General features: G+C 43.2%; 1 protein-coding gene across 1 annotated transcript in view; it reads left to right on the top strand.

The window, feature by feature from the left end:
- The first annotated feature begins 630 nt into the window (after positions 1-630).
- POU2AF1 (POU class 2 associating factor 1) overlaps positions 631-22,109 on the top strand; it is a 31,965-nt gene continuing 10,486 nt past the window's right edge. Inside the window, exon 1 of the mRNA XM_006890765.1 lies at positions 631-737. Within this exon, the coding sequence (XP_006890827.1) occupies positions 722-737 (16 nt within the window). The 5' untranslated portion in view covers positions 631-721. The remainder of the gene's footprint in view (positions 738-22,109) is intronic.

The following is a 22,109-nucleotide window of genomic DNA, read 5'->3' as shown; positions in this document are numbered from 1 at the left end:
TTGGTCATTTTGATCGTGGCTGCTGCTGGTGGTGTGTGGGGGCTATTATGTTTCAAAATGAAATAAAAAAGCAATACAGTCTTAAGAGGATAAGGAGGTTGTTCAGTGAGGCGTGAAGAGTCTACAGGTGCTTCCTCCTGTGTTGAGAAGCAGTGACCCCTGGGAATCTCATTTCCCGTCCGTCGAGCAGGAGCCCATGGCGAGCTGAACCCTGCTACACCCTGGGGGTGTGGAAGTCTCTGAACAGCCACCACAGAAAACCCACCGTTTTCAGGGGGTCGTCTTGTGTTCATCATGGTGTGAGGAGGCAAAAGAGGGAAACATATGTACTTGGCCAGTTCACCCTGAAGCACACTTTCTCACCATGTGTCTTACACCACATCTTGTGGCCACATCCAAACACCCGTGGCCTTCTATAGCGTGTTGTTGACCAAACCCAGCTGACTGGCTCCTCGCATGAAGGGGTCTGCAGCCAGCGGGCGCTGAGGGCACACAGTGGGGTGACAGGCCGTGTCACAGAAGAGCAAGAGCGCCCGTGCCTGCGGTGGGAGGATGTGATGACGCTGTCCCCCCACACAGCGGGAACTCGGGCTTTTAAAAAGCCGAGGAAACATCCTCTGAGAGAGCAGTGGCTACACTAGAGGAAAGCACACCCAGGCCTCACATTAAAGAAGCCAAGCTGTCTGCTTCAAAGAGAAAAGGCAACATCCTGTCACAGACCATGCTCTGGCAAAAACGTAAGTGGGGTGGCCGCGGCTGCTCAGAGCCAAGCAAGCTCCGGGGAGGCCAGGGAGTTCATCTGGTGGCTGGAAACTCAACAGATGGTGGTGGCCATGGGAGTTCAGCGAGGGTTGTGGGTGTCAAGCCAGGGGCGAGGAGGGTGAGGTGGGTGAGATGGAGCCTGTGGAGAAACTAACCTGTCAAAAGTGATGCTCATTTTCCAAGCTGGGAGGGGAACGAACTGTGTTCCAAGGTGGGACAGCTCATTGCATATCTGCCTCTGTGTGAATCACTGTGATGAAGAAAGGGCAGCCTATGATTCACAAAAAGCCAACGGTGATACTGGGTTGGGGCTGCGAGGGGAAAGTCATGGAGTTCCTCACACCAGTGACTTTATTTTTATAAACAACCACTCTGCAGCCTGTTTTTTAGTGCTGTGGGCCTGCTCCTGGTGGAAGTAATTAGCTTTCTGCCTGGAGCATGAGTGTCGGTTTTTTGTTTGTTTGTTTTTCCTTTCTGCAAATACACGGGACAATGTGGAAACTTGGTTTTGTGAGGCATATCTTGGTTTGCGCCACCATCTTGCCTTTTGTCATTCTTGCCCCTGTTCTGTGATGGCCTTGTTTGTCCCCATGGAATGGGACAGTGCACTAATCTTGAACTTTGACTTTTATTCCTGGAGTTTGATGGAATAATTGGAAACTTTCTCTTCCATTATGTAGGAACAAACACAGGTTATTAATACTTTGATTCGTCCGGGGGGGGGGGGAGGAATCAGCAAGATTTCTTTCCTGAGGTTAAAAACTCACCTCAATGTGCTCATAAGAATTATCCTCAGTGAGGCTCAGCTCTGTACTTTCTCAATAAAGAAACACTACCAGGAGTTAGCATTATCTTCATTTTAAATGCACTTAATACTTTAAGATACTATTTTCAGTCATGCACGCCCTATTTCAGAGAACATAATCTAAGAGATTCTAGATGAACTAGAGAGTATTTGTTTGCATCTTTATTTATTATTTAAGATTAGTCCATTGGTTTCTTTAAGGTCTGAAGAGAATGTATCACATACTGTGCTGCTAACTTAAAAGTCAGTGGTTCTAATCCACCTGCAAATCCATAGGAGAAAGATGAAACAGTCTGCTCTTGTTAATATTTACAGCTCCAGACAACCAAGGGTGTCTTTATTATAGACTAGATGGCAGTGTTTTGGGCTTTGTTTTATGTACAGGAGAGGTGGACCAGTTGCTGTAGAACCAACTCTAACACATACTAGGTGTATCCAAGTAGAACATAAGCGACCATAGGGCTCTCATGAATTTGAACCTCTCACCCTTCATTCAGGGGTCTCTGGTGGCTTAGTGGCTAAGGAGTTGTGCTGCCAACCCAAAGGCAAATACTTTTAATCCACCAGCAGTCCCGAGGGAGAAAGATGAGCAATCTTCTCCTTTGTGTGATTTATAGCCTCTGAAAACCTGCCAGAGGATCAGCTACGAGTTGGTTCCTATGCGATGGCACATTACAATAGCACCCACCTTATGGTTAACTCTCAAGTGTGTTAATTGTTTGTACCACCTGGGGAGTTCAGTCCAGGCAGGCCCAGCAGCTGTCATGTTATATGTCATGTCATGTTTTCTGGAGCTGTGGCACCTCCCTATGTACTCACATGTCATTCATCCAGGTCTCATGTGAACCTTTGGAAGAAGTCTTGCTTCAGCTAAGGAGCTGAGTAAATCTTAGCAAGCCCTTGTATTTTTTTTTTTAAATCTCTGTGTTGCCAGTCATTGTGGAGTATATTCTGACTTACAGTGATATTGTGTAGTGCAGGGTAAAAGAACAGCTCCATTGGGGCTGTGACTTTTCAGAATTGGCTTGCCTGACTGTTTCCCTGGGTCCCCTTGAGTAGATTCAAACCGCCAATCTTTTTGCTAGTAGTCACCTAGGGCTACTTTTAAAATTGTCTACACATGTAAAATAGGAGTAAAAATAATATCTGTTGTGTTGCGTTAGCCTTAGCAGGCTGCAGGGCTATGGACGTGATCTTGCGTGCTCTGGTTCTGCTTTCACAACGTTAGATTTGGCCTGCTTCCCTGTGTTCGTAACTGCTGCATTCTGATAGTGACACACTGTATGGCTTGAAATTCTCCTCAAAGATTAACAGAAGTTTTGTTAGCTTTTGTAAATTAACTTTATGAAAGTATAATTTGTGTACAATAAAATGCATTCCTTTTAAGTATATAGCTTGTTAAGCTTTGACAAATAGAAACATCAGTGTGGTCAAATATCATAGTCAAGCTATAAAATAATACTATCAAAGAGGAATGCTCCCTTATGCCCCTTCCCACCCAACCTCAGTCTTTCTTAACCAATAAACAACTTTTTGTCACTATAGACTACTTTCCCCCCTGTTCTGGAGTTTCTTTTCTTTTTTGACAGCATTATTTTAGTGTTTGTGTGTGTGTGTGTGTGTGTGTGTGTGTGTGTGTATTTTCACCCTTTCCTTCATTGACATTATATGTCATACCATCATTCCCACACATTTTGTTTTATAAAATTAATCACCATTGGTCTATACCCACCATCACCCCATCTTTTCAGGTCCCTGCTGAATCTTTCGCATTTCCTTTATCCTGTCTCTCCACTCACCAAACTGTGTGACCCTATGGTTTCTCCCCTACTCATTCTTACCCCTCCTTGGACTCTCATAAAGGTTTTATTAGTTATCTCTCCATTTTTACAATAATGGGCTTATTTTATTTAAGAAATATTGTCATAAAGGGGAGCTCTGGTAGTGTAGGCTGTGGGGAGTCGTGCTGCTAATCCCAAAGCCACCCCTCTCCTGGAAGGTTGAAAGAATAAGTTGGAAAGATTCTTTCATGCAATTTTCAGCTTCAGAAATAGCTGCAGGGTCAGAGATGAGTCAGTTCTGACTCCATGACAATGAACAAGTGAGAAATTGTGGTAACTAAACATCTAACAAAATATTTGATATTTCAGTAGTCTTTACATGTATGCTTCAGTGACATTAATTATGTTCATTATATTGATCAGCCAAAAATAGACTTTGTTGTCAGGTGTCTTCGGGTCAGCTGTGACTCGTGGCATCACTGTGAACAGTTGATCTGAACTTTGGCTGAGCCTGCATCATCCCTGCCATCTCTGATGCGTCACAGTCACCGTGTCAGTCCTTTTTGTTGAGGGTCTTCCTCTCTTTCTCTGACCCTCCACCTTTCCCAGCATGATCAAAATAGACCATCACCGTGACAGAAGCTCCATATTCCCCAATGAGCATGCCTTGAGGTATGCTTCCTACTCGCACTATGAGGTCAGGAAGCTACAGCAAACTCCCTCCAACAGAAAGACCACAATTGTGAGCTCATCATAATGGAATAACGGGCTGTGGACATGTCTTTGGAATAAATCAGGTTACTATTTCTACACTCTCAAATAAATGCAAGTAAATATTCTCTGTAATTGTCCTTTGGAGTCTAAAGAGAGATTAGAAAAGGCCTCAGGGCATGACACCTCTCTGACCAGGGACCCAAATGTGTCATCAAGGGCAGCTGGGTGACTAAACTCTGTGGGAAAACCAGTAAGAACAGGGCAGCCTTGTCAGCCCACTTAGAATCACCCGGTGGAAGGGCAGGGCTTGAAATTAAACACCAAGAGTGCTGAAGAAGCACTTTCTTTTTTCAGAAAACACCCTCGAGGCATGAGCTGAAATGACTGTACTCTGAAGCTCTGGAAAGGGTTAAGTAAACATTCATTTTGTAATCTGTTGCCTCCTCTCTGCCTGGCCCATGACCTCTATGTGTGGAGTTGATGTGAGCTTGGGTTTTGGTTAAGATCAGAGATTAGCGTGACAAAGCTCAGAACTGCTGGCACATGTAGGTGGCAGCCCCGAGGTTGGATGCATGCAAGACTTGCTTGACTGACCAATTAGATAAAGAAGTTGCTCCACCTGCATATCCCCACCCCACCCCCTACCTTGGTCCTTTCAGGCCCTGTGTGGATGTGAAACACTAACATCCACCCCCAAAGAGGAAGCCCTGGTGAAGGTCAGTAGGCAGTGGTACCATAAAAACAGCCTGGGCATTGGAGTGAGACAGTTGTCTGTTTGAAAGCTGGCTCTCTAGTTTAGTCAATCAAGCATTTATTATATTCTTAAAAATCTGGAAAAGAGGGACCTTAATGCCTACCACCCAAGGCTTATCTCAACACACTGTGAGCATGTGTCTGTCAGAAGGGGCTAGTCCTTGGAAAAAGACATCATGCTAGGAGAAGTGAAGGGCCAGTGAAAGAGAAGACCATCTATGAGAGGACTGACTCAATGATTGCAACAATGACCTTGAGTTTGGAAAATACTGTGGAGATGTCTCAGGATAGAGTAGGTTCAAATGTGTTTGTTGTTCATATGAGTTGTAATTGACTCCAGGGCACCAAACAACAACCACATAAGAGTTTGATCAGAACTAAGTAGAAAATGTAAGTGAAGTGCAATTAGGTGGTGAGCATCTTGCTTCTCATAACATCTCCCTTGGACTAGTCTTCAATGATCAGGCTTCGGCCATTTCCCTCCTACGTAACTTTTCCCACACTTTCATTATACCAGTCAAAATAGTCTTCCATGATAGAATCTTGCAAACGGTTTTCAAAGAATCTGCAAATTACAGCCCATGGGCTAAATCTCACCCATGCCTGTTTTTGTAAGTAAATTTTTATTGGAACATGGCCACCACTATTCATTTACATATTTCAGTAAAAGAGCAGAGTTAAGGTGATGCAACAGAGGTGAATTTTCTGGTAAAAGGAAAACTATTGACTCTGTCCCTTTACAGTTTGCCAACACTTCAGGCATTTGTTTCCATAGGTTACTCAGTATCTTAAAGTACTCAGTTAACTCCAGTGGTAGATAAAGCATGCATAGATACATCACATAGCAATACATTATAAAATACTTTAGAAATTAGTTGAGTAAGTGATTTGCCCAATGCCAAATTATTATAGCATGGTTGTGTCTTTGCTTTCAGACAGCTTAAATGAAACAGAGGGCCACTAGACTTAGAAATTACTCTCCGCCTCCTCCTCCTCATTGCTGTTGAGTCAGAATTGACTCATAGCTCACCATCCAGTGGACTTTCAAAAGCTGTAAATCATAAGAGAGGAGATAGCCCATCTTTGTCCTTCAGAGTAACTGGTGGATTTGAATTGCCTGCCTTTGGGTTGATAGTGCAACACCTTCCCCACTAGGCCACCAGAGCTCAAATCCTTATTAACAGATTTCTGCTCTCAGGATTTATTCTAGGCCTTCACTAAACAGCCAACTTTTTTAGGGCAGCAAAGTTAATATTTAGATATGGAAAATATGCAAGTTGCATATACATTTTGATACTCCATCCCTTGCATTAAAACACACACACACACACACACACACACACACACACACTCTATAAGAAAAGAGAATTTCAGTCTCTGGGCTATTTTTTTGTGTTTAAATTCTGTGTTACTACCTTTGCTTATGTAAGGAACCAAGCAAGAACCTTTACTTCTTTCCAGTTTTGTCCACTGGGTTTATGGTTCTTACTGTTAAGGAAATGGCTACAAAGGAGACACAGTTAACATATACCAAAGAAATGGAAATGCCTGTGATGGCCATGTGCCATTGAGTAGAAACTGACTCCTGGCAGCCCTATATGACAGTATAGACCTGCCCCATTGGGTTTCTTGGCCTGTAGTCACCATGGGAGCAGGTTCCCAGGTCTTGTGTCCCATAAAATCACTGGTGAGTTCAAACTGCTAACCTTGCTAGCAGCCGTGTGCTTCGTCATTGCACGATCAAGATTCTTCATGCATATACTTACCAAGGGAAGTTGCACTGCAATCTTGAAGGTACAAGGTTTGAGTCCATCAGCTGCTCTGCGGAAGTGTGATTAGCTGTGTAATAACCATCTCTGAAAACCTACCAGAGGGTCACCTATGGGTCGGTTCCGAGTCTAAGGTACACAACAACAACAAAACGAAAAATCAAATGAAAGCAACAGTTACCATCCTGCTGATTCCGATCCATGGTGACCTCATCTGTGTATACAAGAGTTTAATTGATAAGAGAACAAACAGCCCTCAAAGTTGTTGTATAGTTTCTTTTTCCTGTACTTACTAAAGAAAAATAAAATTAAAGAAAAATGTCCCTTCCACACTCAATCATCTACTGACTGAGAAGATTTGAATGCTCTGTTCTAATGAAACCCACCAATGCATACTGTTACACAATAGAAGGAAGAATCAGGTTGTCTATACTTGTATAAGCATCAGAGAGGATATATGTATGTAAGTATGTATATATATGTATACACTTGCTGTGCATCAGAGAGCTGGACAATGAATAAAGATGACAGAACAAGAATCCATGCCTTTGAGCTGTGGTGCTGGAAAAGTCTTGAACATACCATGGACTGCCAAGAAAACAAATAGGTCTATCTTGGAGATGGTGTAAACAGATTTCTCTTTGGAGGCTAGGATTTTGAAGCTCTGTCTCACATATCTTGGCAATATCCAGGATGGGCCAATCCTTGGAGTAGAACATCATGCTCTGATGCGTAGAGGGACAGTGCAGGAGAGGAAGATCCCAGATGAAGTGGATTGATACAGTAACTGAGGCAATGAGGATAGGTGTGTTGGTATCAGTGAGACTGGCTCAGAACAGGGCGGGCTTCAGGGCTGCTGTACACAGGGTTGCTATGAGTTGCAGGCAACTTGACGTCACAGAAACACCACCAGCAACATATTTATTAAATATCTGGACATTTGAGTCACTATACAATCTTGTAAAGATTTGCTTTTAATGTCATTATTACAGAGTATCAGATTTAGTCTTTTTTAAATCCCTTCTCAACTTCTTTCTAAAGAGATTATGAATATGCCCATCAATTTCTCACTTGGACTTTGTCCCACAGAGCTGTCTAACAGATTGTGATCATTAACATCATTTTCACCTCAGCATCACTAGTCCTCTCACATTTGCAGAACAACTGCCTGACAAGAATGGGCTTGCCTAGGCCTGGGAGGTCTTCTCGGAAACCCTCTTGTCCTGGTTTTGTGATGCTGTGGACTCACCATTCTTGTAAAAAGAGACGTGCATTCTACTTTTCAATCTTTAGTGGACTATCTGTGGGGCCTTAGGCGAGTCACCTAACCATAATGAATTTAAAATATTCCAGCTATAAGGACATGTTCTTCTTGCCTAAGGACAAGGAAATTGAATTGGGTGGAACTTCTTTGCCAGTTCTAACTTCTCAGGAGTTGTTGCCAAAATAAATTCACATTTTCTTCCACGGGTCCTAGTTTAGTAGAATGGATTCCTTCATCTGTTTGTTGTTGTGGCTATTGTTGTTGTTGTTATGTGGAGTCGAGTCATTTGCAACTCATAGCAACCCTATGTACAACAGCTCTGAACCCTGCTTTATCCTGAGCCAACCTTATGGTCTCTGACACACATACCTTCATTACCCCAGTCACTAAGTCTCTCCATCTCATCAAGGGTCTTCCTCTCTTGAGCTGTCCCTCCACCCTCCCAAGCATGACATCCCTTTTCAAGGTCTAGTCCCTCCTGACAACATCCCCAAAGTATGTCGGATGGATCTCTAAAACCCTTGTCTTCAAGGAGCAGCCTGGGTAGTTCTCACCCTTGTATATGTGTTGGAATGAGATAGAGGTTTGAAGAAATAATGATGCCTGGGTTCCAATCTAGAGATTCTGATTTGACTGCCTTGGGAGTTGGGAGGGAGCTCTGGTGGCCTAGTAGACAAGGAGTTAAGCTGTCAACCCAAAGGGACATGGTTCAGCTCCACCAGTTGCTCCAAGGGGAAAAGATGGACAATCTCCTCCCTTGTGGTTTACAGCCTCTACGGATTGACTATGAGTCGGTTCCACCTCAACAGCAGTGAGCTGGCTGGGAATTACAGTCTCCAATGCCTCCCAGGTAATTCTCATCTGCAGTCAAGTTGGAGACTTACTGCCTTGGAGGCTGAAATCAATGGTGTGGTGCCTGATGTATCAGGCTGTTAAATGAAAGTCGGCAGTTCCAACCTACCATGTGATTCATGGGAGAACATAGGCAATGTCCTCTTGTAAAGATTTACAGCCTGAGAAACCTAAGGAAGGGTTGTTATGACTTGGAACCAACATGGCAGCAGTGGTCATTTCCCTTTGAGTTGGTTTTAATACACTTTGAAAAAGCCCTAGTGTTATTGTGGTTGAGTGCTTAGCTGCTAACTGAAAGCTCAGCACTTCAAACCTATCAGCCACTTGACTGGAGGGAGATGTGGTCTCTGTAAAGATCTATAGCTTTGGAAACTATATGGCAGGTCCATGTGTCTTTGTTTTTTTTAAATTTTACTTTTGGGATTTCTTAGCTATCTCAGATGTCTAGAATTTAGCTACTAATGCAAAGGTTAGCAGTTTGAATCCTCTTGGAGGCACTTCTGAAGCACCAGCCTGGTGATCTCCTTTGAAGAAAGATTCTAGAAACCCAAACTCAAAACTCATTGCTGTCAAGTCAGAATTAACTTGTAACTGGCCCTCAAGCAGGTTTTCAGAGGCTGTAAAAGACACGAGAGGTGATTGCCTAACTCTCTCCTAAAGAGCCGCTCGTGGATGTGAGCCGCCAGAGAGGTGCTGTCTTCAGGTTAGCAACACATGGCGCCACCGGGGTGCCCTCCTGAGAGAGGTTGACAGTGAACCTACCTACACACCGTTCAGAAGAACATGCCTGGTGATCTACTTTTGAAGCCCGCTGAAAACCCTATGGGACAAGGGTCTATTCTGACTCGCATGAGGCTGCCATGAGTGATATCAACATTTTAGCAACTAGTTGAATGTAACTTTGAGTATACTGTTATGATAAAGATAGAATGAATCCTATTTATAGAGCTAAGAACTGTTATAGGATGCATGATACTTATTTTGCATCTTTCAGTGGAAAACTGTTTTGTGAATCAGTTTGGATTGGTGTTGACTGCTAGTGAAGGGAGACCCGAAGTAGCAGAGATGGCAGTAAACCAGGGCTGCATTGCCTCTCACATGAAAGACGAGTCTGCTGTGCAGGCTTCCTGGGTGACATAAATTGTCAAGTACACGAACAGTTAACATGAAGACGGGTGGTTGGAAAATTCACCCAGGGGTGCCTCTGTAGTAGTCAAGCTTGACCATCTGCTTCTATAAAGTTACAGCCTTGAAATGGCTGTGGAGTAAAGCTCTGCCCTGTATACATGGGTCATCTGGAGTCAGAAGTGATTCAGTGGCAATTATCACCAGCCTGTGCAAGGCTCTCTGGAAGCTCCATGTCGCCATCAATGCCCCGTCTGACTTTATGGTCAGCTGTCATTGGCATGTGGCTTTTGCCTTCAAGGTTGTTTCCTGGTTTCATAGTGACTACTGCTGCTCCCAATGCAGTTCGTCTTTTGATTTCCTGAGAGTGCTAAGAGTGTTGATTATGGAGCCGAGCAAGATTGTTAACAATTTCAATCTCTTCTCCATCTATCATGGTGCTGTCAATTGGCCCAGTAATGGAATCTTTGTTTTCTTGATGTTGAGCTTCAATCCATATTGAAGACTACAGTCTTTGACCTGCATCAAGCATTTCAGGTCCTCTTCAGTTTCAGCAAGCACCTCTCTAGTCTACTGAAAAGCAATATTATCAGTCTAGAGACTAAGATGCACCTAATCCAGGCCATGGTCTTTACAATTACTTGCTATGCATCAGGGAGGTGGACAAGGAATAAAGATGACAGAAGAAGAATTGATGCCTTTGAAATATGGTGCTAGAGAAGAGTCTTGAACATACCATAGACTGCCAAGAAAACAAGTTGGTCTGTCTTGGAGAGGGTGAAGCCAAGTTTCTTCTCGGAGGCTAGAATTTTGGAGCTCCATCTCACATACTTTGGGCATGTGGCCAGGAGGGATCGGTCCTTGGAGAAGGACATCATGCTTGGAAGGGTAGAGAGACAGTGCATGAGAGGAAGACCTCAAATGAGATAGATTGATACAATACCTGGGACAATGGGAGTAGGTGTGTCAGAATTAATGAGACTGGTTCAGGACAGGACAGGGTTCAGAGCTGCTGTATACAGGATCACTCTGAGTCACAGGTGACTCGACAGCACATAACAATGACAACTCCTGCTTCAGGGTCCCACTGTGTTCCAAACAAAGAAGAAGAAGAAGAAGAGTAAGGCGACCAGATACCTCCCTATTGAGGTATTCCTCCTCTCAATGAACCACTGCTGTGACCAAGACTCAATGTCTTATCTGTAAGGCAGAATAATGTAATGCTTGGAGATTAATATAGCAATTGTTATTAATAGAAGGAAGAGCTGATGCTGGGTGTGGCATTGCCCACCTTGGCCATGCTCTGAACTGGTTGTTAACCTTTTAATCCTCATAAAAATTCCATGAGGAAGGTTGGATGCTAAGCTCCATTTCAAAGATGAAGAAACTAAGACTTGATGACTAAGTTAGTAACTCACTCATCCAGCCAAACAGACCTGAGCCAGAACTGGAAAACTGACAAGCTGGACCGCCCTGTCCCCAGCATATGGCGGGCATGGCACAGATCCTGGGTACCACTGGAGGGGGCGGGCACTAATAAACAGTTTCTATTCATCATCACAGTTTCCACCACCAGCTGTGAGAGATCACTCAGAAATTTACAGCTAATTGCCGTGGGCACTATTTTCCACAGATATGACTCTGTCTCCTGTCTCACTCACAGGCTTTACCAAAACCCATTGCTGTCGGGTCAGTTCAGACTCCTAGTAACTCTTCATCGAGCTTCCAAGCTTGAAAATCTTGAAGGGAGGAGATCAAACTGCCACCTTACACATTACACAAGGGCCACTTGACAGGGTTGTTGTTGGTGGTGGTAGGCGCTATCGAGTCAACTATTACTCCTATGAACAACAGATCTGAACCCTGTCCTATCCCATGTCATTCACATCATCTCTGATACACTTCAGCTCTTTGCTACAGTCACTGTGTCAGTTGATGTGATTGAGTCTTCCTGTCTTTTTCTGCTTTTCTGCCTTTCCAACAATGATGTCCCTCTCAAGGAATAGCCTCTGGCCTAATAGTAAGAAGCAGTGCTGCTTCTCACCCAAAGGCACATGATTCAAATCCACCAGCTGCTCCACGGAAGAAGGATGAGCAATCTCCTCTCCTCCTGTGTGACTTACTATCCCTGAAAACCTCCTCTGGAGGGTCAGCTATGGATCAGTTCCAACTCGACAGCATATAATAACAACAAAGTAACAACATGTCATAAGTATGTGAGACAAAGCTTTGTCACCTGGCTGTACTTTTTCTAAGACATACCTGTTTGGTTTTTTTGGAGCCCATGGGACATTCAGGACTCTTCTCCAGTACCCTTCACGGGGCTGTTATTGTTGTTATGTGCCACCAATTCACTTGCGACTCATAGTGACTATTCATAACAGCTCTGAACTCTGCTCTACCCTGAGCCAGCCTCGCTGTCTCTGACACACCTACCCCTTAGGAGGCCGATAAAAGCTCAAGTTTCCCACGTGTTATTTGGTATCGTTCACAGGGTTAGGAGTGGGATGAAAGCACAGGCCATCCATGTTTATATCGAGAACCAATTACAACTGTCTGGCAGATGGCCACTCATGCCTTGAAAACAAATTTTTGATGTGTGTCATTTATGTCTTTGCTAGAAAAAAAGATCTTTATTTGTTGTGATACCATCTCTGGAAGAGGAGAGGAGAAGGTTCTGGAATCTTCCCCAAATGAAGCAATGCATCTGTTCTCTGGGTCATGTCAATATTCATGATCTCTTTTGTGGCAGCTCATGCTGGAAGCAGACTCAGACTGTTCAGACTCGCACTTCCTCCATTCAGGTTGTCTGTCTGTCTGTCTCTTAGTGTGTGTGTGTGTGTGTGTGTGTGTGTGTGTTTCAGTCAGAGAATTGTAACTGGTTTATTCTCAGTCAAACTCCTGCTAGGAATTTGTATTTCCATCCCAGAGACACTGACTCAGAAACTACAGTTTAGCAAGATCTTCAGGGGATCCTTCTAGATCTCTTGGTGTTTTTTCCTAGAAACTTCCACATCATTTTTGGTCTATAAGGATTCAAACATTTATAGGATCCCAACCTCCGGTAAAGTCTGAGCCTCCAGGGCATAGAGATCTGAATTTTGAATCCTAGATTTCTTTCTTATTGTTTTGTGGGATGAAATCCTTGGGTGGTGCAAATAGTTAATCTGCTCAGCTGCTAACCGAAAGGTTGGAAGTTCAAGTCTGTCTAGAAGTGCTGATCCACTTCTGAAAACCCTGAAGAGCCCACATCTGTGCTGACATGCATGGGGTGGTAGTGAATCAGGGTCAGTTCAACAGGAGCTACTTTTTCTCTGGGTGATGATGGCATGTCGCTTTTTTTATATAAACAAGGGGTATATATTCTTCATGGGGCTATGGTGGGTACTTAGTAATGTTCTTGCCATTAAGTGAACTTTAAGTAGCTGTTGTTGTTGCTGTTAGGTGTCATCAAGGTGAGTAAGACTCATAGAGACCCTATGAAAAACAGATCTGACCCTGTCCTATCCTGTGCCATCCTCACAATCTCTGGCATGTCCACTGCAGCAGTCACTGTCAATCCATCTGGCTCAGAGTCTTCCTTTCTTTCATGGACCTTTCCCCTTCAGACCCATAACTGTCAATTACTATTATTATGTTAGAGAGGTCTGGTGGCTAGTGAGGAAGGAGTCGTGTTACCAACTCAAAGGCTGGTGGTTCTAATCCACCAGCTGCTCTGAAGGAGAAAGATGGGCAATCTCCTCCTGTACAATTTACAGGGAGAAAACCTGCTGTAGGGTCAGATATTAGTCTGTTTCACCTAACGACAACATTGTTATTTTACCATCTCTTTTACTCTACCACCTCTGAGTCCAGAGATCTGTTTGCCAACTCTAGACTTCAATTTCCATGACCACTGGGTCTAGCTTTTTTTTTTTTTTATAGCAAGACACAAATTTCGAGTCTTATAACTCATGGTGGAAGTAAGGCTTCTGGTTATATTGGCCAGTTTATGGCCAAACTTGGAGCTTGAACATGACCTCCCTACAACCTTGTAAGGTGTGATGGCAGCAAGGCCAGTGAAGATTGTGGTCCATTTGTACTTGCTCATCTTAATCAGCTATAGTGGACTGTGATATGTATGATGTAGCTGCAGAGACTGACACTTAACATATGAAAGAAATACCAATGATACCGAAAACTGAAACATCAGCATGCTGCCTTCTTTTTTTAGTAATAGTTTCATTAGGGCCACTTTCTGGGAAGAGCAAGTAGCCCAAGAACAATAAACCAGAGTTGTTTTCAGACCAGGTGTTGGGACCAAACAGGATCTGACGAACCTTAAGAAAAACTAAATGATGCTTTGTCCAAAAAGAACCACAAATTGAATTAAAAGAGAAGAAGCATACAAAAAGTGCTCTGACTTTCGGGGAGCAAGAAATGTTGGGGAGACAGAGGGAAAAGAAAGAGGCCAAAAAGTTGAAAATAGGAGCAAGTCTTTTTTGTATGTGCAACATCTTTAACGGGATATAAATGTCTGTTTTCCATCGGTGGCAAAGTCCCCTTTTACGGATTGTCATCACGTTGTTTCTGACTTGTGGTGAGCCCATATGTGTCAGAACTGGGAAGAGCGTCTTAATGATGGATGGAAACCACACCAATGCAGGCAACAAAGAAGAGAGGGAACACCAGCCACGCACTCATCATCCCATGCATGCATCGTCTGACAACGGATTTCTTTCCAGCTGGGGACATTGATAAATGAAATGAATTACTTTCAGCAGGAAGGAGGTGAAAAGGACTATGGGATGGTGTCAGGAATCTGTAGCACTTGATGTCCTCTTGAAGAATAAATACTAATCAGACTTGCTCTGATCCTGTGAAGTTAGGATGGCTCTTAAGACTTAAATCATTTAGCATTGAAAATGGCATCCCGGAATGCCTAGAGGTGTGTCTACAACACTTCAGTTTTGAATACCTTTATTCAAAGCAAATTTACTGAGAGACCCAGTGTAAAAAGGCAAAATGAAACAGTTTTTGTGGACTGCTCAGAGCTCTGGTTGCTGACCCATTATCCTCAATTCTGGGTTTCTTTCCACTTCTCCCCCCCCCCCCCCCGCTTTTTTCGTACCTAGCGTCACCTTCAATATGCCTATTTCAGGCTCCCACAAATTTTACAACTCTGACCTGGACCAGTTTTTCACTCTTTTCAGCAAGATTGCTGACAGTCACTGTTTTCTTTGTTTAAATCTCTTCGGGGTTAAGGCTTCGTTCCTAGGAAAGGGTGAGTCACTATAAGTATGTTGCATTGATCTCCACAAAGCTTTGAAACCTGTGACAGTCAGATTGTAGGCTTCCCTGGGTCTTGTGGAAACAATATTCCACCCTTTTCCTTTGTCTTTTGCAAAGGAATCTTCTCACATCACAAAGGTCATTGGCTAGAAAAACCTGAGAATTAACAAAAAGCTCAGCTTGATTAGCCATTCTTTTTCTCATCATGAGACCATTATGAGACAATCCCCCAGGCCATGACTGACCTTGCACTTGGACTGTGGCCAGTCCAGACTCTTGTACTCTGACTCTCAAACTGATACTGGACTCTCAAGAATCTTTCCTTCAAGGACTGTTCTTTTTTGAGGGTCTCAAAAAAGTTTCTTTTAAGGGGCTGTCTCTGATCATGGATATCTAAATTAGACATTGCTTAAATCAAGGAATGAACAATTGGATTTCTTTTCCTTCAACTGCCTGACCACAGGTTTTCCCTGTCTTGGGTCAGCCTGGTGAGTCTAGACTCTGGCCACAAGCCTTGATCAAGTGGAGGAGGATGAATCTGTCTCCTCTGCTCCATCCTCTTGCTGTGGTCCTGCCTTGCTATGATTTGAATGAGCTCCTGGTATGGGCAGGATCTCAGTTCAATCTGTGATGTAGGATTGTTGGTTTCATACTCTCAATTTAGATCCTTTCTTCCTTTTTTTGATGCCAATAGAGGTGAGAGTTGGTCTTCAGATGATGCTCATTTGTAATCCTAGAGTCTACCTTTCTGATTATTGTTGTTAGATGCCAGCCAGCCATTGAGTCAAGTACAACTCCCAGCAACCCTGCGAAAAATAGATTAGAACCCTTTCCTATCTTGTGCCTCTCAATCTCTAACACATTAGAGCTCATTCCTGCAGTCACTGTGGCAGTCCACCTGGTTGGGGATCTTCCTCTCTCTCACAGTCCTCCCTGCCCCATCTTTCCAAATATGATGTCCTCCAAGAATAGCCTCTCCTAGCAACGTGCACAAAGTATGTGAGACCAAGCTTTATCAGTTTTGCCTCCAAGGAGCACTCTGGCTGCACCTTCTCCAAGATGTCTTACTCTGTCTACCCTCTCACTGTCTATCCACTCAAAGACTCCCAAGGCCCTCCTTCCTGGAGTCCTCCTTTAAATCTAAAATCTTCCCTGAACTTGATCTTCTGGTGGCTTCTCTTCTGAAGAGAGAAGTTCTTCTGCTCAGACAATGGGGTCTTCACAAAAGGCCAGGCACAGAATTTGTGTGGCTTTTGTCCAGGCTGATTCTGTTTGAAAGTGAGGTCTTTGATCAGTGTCTCTGTAGCATCATTGGTCTTTGCAATTCCTGATCAGGGCTGTCTTACTGCTTAGGGATGTCAGGTCCAGTTACATCCAGGAATATGAGGAAGGCAGCTTGAGGAAAAACTAGAGTGGGCTTGCAGGTGGCAGAAAGCCCAGGATGTGTTGAAAGCAGAGAGATCCAGTTTAATATATAGCAGAAAGGGGACCTGTTAGGGTTACTGGACAAGGACCACTATGCTGATGGGAGATAGATAGATCCTGAATTGCTGGCTGAGAGGAGAAGAGAAATAGGCATCTGTTGGGCACATATTATATTCAGGTGGTGAACTATGTTATCCCACACAATCCCGATGATGACCCTATGAGATGAATACTATTATTCTCACTTTACATATGAAGAAACTGAGACATACAAATGATAAACAATGTACCAGGTCTTCCAAATTAAGTCTGCCTAGCTCCCAAGCATTTATACATTAGGGATGTTTGTCTTCCAATTTTAAATGGTTCTATCAATGGCGGTGAGTTCTGACTTCACTGAGGGTGATTCTGGCTCCCGAATTAAGAAGTTCCCTAAGACTTGAAACTCAGGAAGCCAGACTTGAGACTCAGCATAGAACCTTGACTATATTCACTTTAGAATCTGAGTTCCTAAGATTTATCTTGCCTTGACAGGCAACTAGGAGAAGATAGAATACCATCAGCTGGTGAAAAATCTTAAGGTTCACCTAAAGTCCCTAGGCCATGAGATGACCCTATATATCTGTGATCACTTTGAGTGTCTTGGAGAAGACTTACCCTTATTGTGTGAGCTGAAGCTCTGATGCTGGACCAGTCTTTTAGCCTTGGCAGCAGAACAATCATATGTGTTGCTGTTCCCTTCTTACACAACCCCACAGTACAAGGCCTCCTACAGTGCTTTCTTTCAACTTCTACTGAACCAATTGAAGATGGAAACCTACCAGTCAAGAGTCCCTCAAGCTGGACCCATTTTAGTTAAGTGGCAGATGCAGTAATGTTGCAGCTTGTTATTGTATATGTGTTTGGGAAAGCATTTCATTAATATCTATACTATATACTCTGTGGAATAGACTATAGTCTTGTCCAATGGCTGCTCTGTCTTGACCTTCTGGTCTTGTCCCTATCCCTGGGAAATGGTGTAACTGAGACAGGAGCCCTTTCTGCTCTGATGACCCCAGTTTCTGTGAAAGGCAGGCAGATGCAGCTGGTTTTTCAGGTGGATGTGTCTGCTGTCATTTCAGTAAAAAACTACCAAAAATAGAGCGGTGAGGGGAATTGTCTAGGCCTCTCAGTTCTCGTCACTCCTCATGTGAGCAGACCGCTGGTAAGCTTCACATGGACTTCTCTCTCCCCCTCAGCTCAAAAGCAGAGGTCTTGGGTTTAGTTCATGGCAGCTGTGCTTGCGAGCTAGACCTTCCTTGGACAAGTCACCATCATCTCTGAGGGTCACTTTCCTCATCAGTAAAGGGACATAACTTGAGAAGGGTCATGCAATCATCTGGTGTTCATTCCAAGACAGCCACGAATTCCTTTAAATGGGAATCACCAAACTCCTAGCCCTCTTTTGTAGAGGGCTCTGTGGTCCAAGTGAACAGCCCTCTGAAGTTACTTCAGATGAGCTATATAAATGGCTCCTCTTTATAGAAGTTTTGGTTTGCTGAGGGCTGGTAGATTCTCCTCAATGACTGTGGCCCTTCTTTAACCTTTGCCAGAGGACCTGCCCTGTGGTTGTTGTGTGAGTTCTATTGGAATGAACAGGAATATCCCTCTCAGAATAGGAATAAACAGGAGAAGTGCCACGTGCTGCTCCTTTGCCCTCCACACCAGATCAGGAAACGTGGGGTCAGGCACTATCTTTGAGATCTTCTGATAACAGTGTTCCAGTCTGCAGATCAGGACACTAGGACTTAATTCCTTCTGGCCACTCCATTAGCCTCATATCATGAGTCATCTGAATTTCTACTTTCTTATACTTTTTTTTTTAAAAAAAACACCCTTTATTTTATTTGTGTGTGTGTGTGTGTGTGTGTGTGTGTACCATCAAATCGGATCTGACAGCTACAGGAGGAGATTGCTCCTCCTTTTCCAGCAGAGGATCTGGTGGATTTGAATTGCGGAGGACTCTTTTTAAAGACACTTTTTTTTTGAGGGGTCCTATTCTTTTTTCCTTTGCCTTCAGTGTCATAAAATAGTACTAGAATATATGAGCAGTGTGACTTTATTTCCTGGCTGCAGCGTCCTTTCAGCTCCAACATCAGAGATTGGACAGCCCACATTTACATGTGTTTGGAATCTCTTTGTCGGCTTACACTATTTTAAAAGAAAATGTAAACTCCAATCTAGTGTAAACTGGGCAGGAAAGTCTTTTTGTAGCATGTCAAGGCCAACCTTTGGCCAAAGCCCAAGTTCTTTCTTCCTGTTTGGAAAAAAATCAGCCATTGTCCATGAATGGAAAGAACAAATTTGAAAACTTTGACTCAGCACTAAGAAGAGCACCCACATGAATGTTTCAGTTAAAGAAGTGAATAATCCTTTAGGTGACCTGAGCTGAAGTTTCCCAGGACTCTTCAGCTGTCTTAGGCTGTGAACACAAATAAGAGTCTTTATAAGAAAGTGAGAAGTGTCAACAACTCTTATGACTTTGTTTTCAGTTGGAAGCTAAGGCAAGTTTGTCAGCCTTAGGCTTGAATTCCTATTTTTCAATTATTTGTTTCTGGGTTTGTTACAAATAAAGAGGAAATTATTTGTTTTTCTCCTTAGTGTCTTTTCCTTTGCTGTTTCTCTCTGTCCTTGTCTCTCTCTTGAATGATGCTGAAGATTTGGCAGCAAAAGAAAATAATATTTGCAGTGATTTCATGGAGTAATTGATTGTATGGCGTACATGTCCTTCTGAACTCTTTCTCTGTCATTGCCATCCAGTCAGAATTGACTCATAGTTAATCCACTATTGAATTTCTGAGGCTGTAAATCTAGTGGAAAATAGTGCCCATCTTTCTCCAGTGGAGTTCTGGTGGATTTGAACTTCTAGAGTTGCATGACGGTTTAGTTAGCAGTGTAACTCTTTATGAACTACATTACCTGAGTGCCTTTTCTTTTGAATTAGGAAGATTTTCTCTTTCAAAATGGCCTTGTGGGGCTGGAGTCCTGAGGAATAACCATCAGTCATAAATGGAAAGGGCACTTAATGAATCTGCTTGTCAAGACGCTTCCAGTGAGTTTTCCTTTCACGTTTCCCTGATGGGTGGGACACTATTATAGCAACATTCCTAACTCTTGTCTAACCTCCTGCTTCCTAACTCTTGTCTAACCTACTGACTGATGGGAAATCTACAAGAGGACAGGAGCTGGGAGAGGAGTCTTCTTAGTAGAGGGCCTTGGAGCCTAATCTAGGGAATGCCTGTCTGAAGATGGCTCATTCAAAGCCACCCTGAAGCGGAAGTTGCAGTGACCAGTTCCTAAGCACAGGCTCCACTCTGAGCCATTAGCAGGAGTTCTCTGGTGGCACGGTGGTTAAGCATTCAGCAGCTAATTGAAAGATGAGCAGTTGGAACCCACTTTTTTGTTGTCACAAAGAACTAAGATGTGTCAGTCTACTTCCATAATGCTTACAGCTTTAGAAACCCAACCAGGCAGCCATCTGCCATGTCGTGTGGGGTCATTATGAGTTGGAATCAATTCAACTGCAGGGACCTTACCTTCTTAGAGAACAGTTTCCACAGTTTAGTGTGAAGGTAGTTTGCATGGGCCATTAAAGAAACAAGTACTGGCAACTTTGCATATTCAATGATAGTTTCTTACAGCTTCCTTAAGGAACTAGGAAGCCATGCTTATTTAAATCAGTAGAATCCATATGTTCCCTTAGGTGAGTGCAAAGCAAACACAAACGCCCCAGACACAGCCAGGGCATTGCCCGAGGTGATGGTGACTTGTGTCTGTCATGTTATGTGGTCTCCAGCGGAAAAGAGTTGCAGGACGCTTATTTCTGTGATGTGGAACATGTATGGGTGTGTAGCCAGGGGAACTGAAATGCTCACTGCTGGCTATTTACACCTTCAGATTTTTTTGCTGCTGCTTTTAGGAAAAGGAAATCTTTTGGGGGGCTTTTCTAGAAATACATTTTTTTATGAGAAAAATTTGTATTTAGAATTAGCCAACTGGACTCAGTTTAGATGATCCCAATTTTTTTTTTTTTTTTGCAACATCCAAAGCATCATAGTCAGGAGTAAGTAGAACATAGGACTTCTTGTCTCCATCAGGCCTAATCAAAGTGTTGACCTTAGCCACATCAATGTCATAGAGCTTCTTTACAGCTTGTTTAATTTGGTGTTGTTGGCCTTGACACCCACAATAAACACTAGTGTGTTGTTATCTTCTATCTTCTTCATGATTGACTCAGTGGTCAGGGGAAATTTGATGATGACATAGTGGTCAAGTTTGTTTCTCCTGGGGGTGCTCTTCCAGGGGTATTTGGGTTGCCTTCGGAGTCTTAGCGTCTTAGGCCGCTGGAAAGTAGGTGACCTGCAGATCTTCTTTTTTTTTTTTGGCTGTGGATACCCTTCAGGACTGCCTTCTTGGCCTTTAATGCCTTTGCTTTGGCTTCAGTTTTGGGAGGAGCAGGAGCTTCCTTCTTCGCTTTCAGTGCCATTTTTGTAGAAAGCTCTTTTGTTTTTTAATGACATTCTATTGGTAACTAGTTTTCAGTAAAGATAGTATGGCTTAAGTCTGCTTGGAAAAGAAGAGTTTTCTCATGACTAATATTCAGATGCTCATGAGAGACTGAAATGGTTCTCAAATCACAGGATAAAGAGTGAGATGGCTTCAGGCTTTGAGGCCATAGTATCTGACACTAATTATCAGGAGGTTATTAAAATTCTGGATAATTTTATTTGGGGAAGTTGTACTATATATCATCTTTTCTGTGTGTGCATTATTTCCATTTTTTTTAAAAAAAATCTCTTGTTCTTTAGTTCTTACAGATATTTTTTAAGAAAATCTTTCAAAAGTTTCTTTTATTTCAATGAACCTAGTTTTATTCTTTTAAAGTTAGCTGAACTCAGAGATCTAGAAACTCCATCATTATTCCAGACAAGCTTATTTTTTCCTCAAAATTTCTCTCTGTGGATAGCTGCAGGGGTTGCAGAGTTGATGGTGGGATTAAAAAAAAAATGTTTATTTTCACTTCATACAAGTTGGCGTGAAAGGCAGGCACCAACTGCAAATTTTCAAATGCAGTTGGTTTGGCTGTTGGGCTCATTTGTGAATCCCCCAGGCGCTGGATTCTGATATTCCACGGACACTTTGCAAAGACCCTCTCAAAAGCACTGTCATCTGGACATCTTAGTGAATGGTGTGAATGTGAGTCAGAAGATCATGAGGGACTGTGGCAGTAGTGCACCTGCAATAGGAAGAGGTGGGGACTTAGAAGCCGCTTCCCATATGGTGGCACACCTGTTGACACTGAGTTCCGAGGAAATTTAGACAGCAGAGGGTGATGCCCTCTGCTCTGCGTATCTCCTCCAAGCACTCTTTTTGTCATTGATTTAAAAACAACTGGTGGCAGGAAGCCAAAATCCTGAAGTGCCCAGCCAGTTGCTTTCTGGCCAAATGAGTAGTGTGTCCACTTCTTGGATGCAGGGGAACAGAGAGCTCCTCTAGGTCCTTCATCAGAGGTGGACATGCAAATTCGGAGAAAGATTAGCCATAGACCT

Source organism: Elephantulus edwardii, unplaced genomic scaffold (assembly GCF_000299155.1).
Source record: "Elephantulus edwardii isolate Elephantulus edwardi_28Jun2011 unplaced genomic scaffold, EleEdw1.0 scaffold00093, whole genome shotgun sequence".
Classification (NCBI taxonomy): Eukaryota; Metazoa; Chordata; class Mammalia; order Macroscelidea; family Macroscelididae; genus Elephantulus; species Elephantulus edwardii.
Note: the sequence above shows the minus strand (reverse complement) of the source record. Positions and strands in the feature narration are given on the sequence as shown.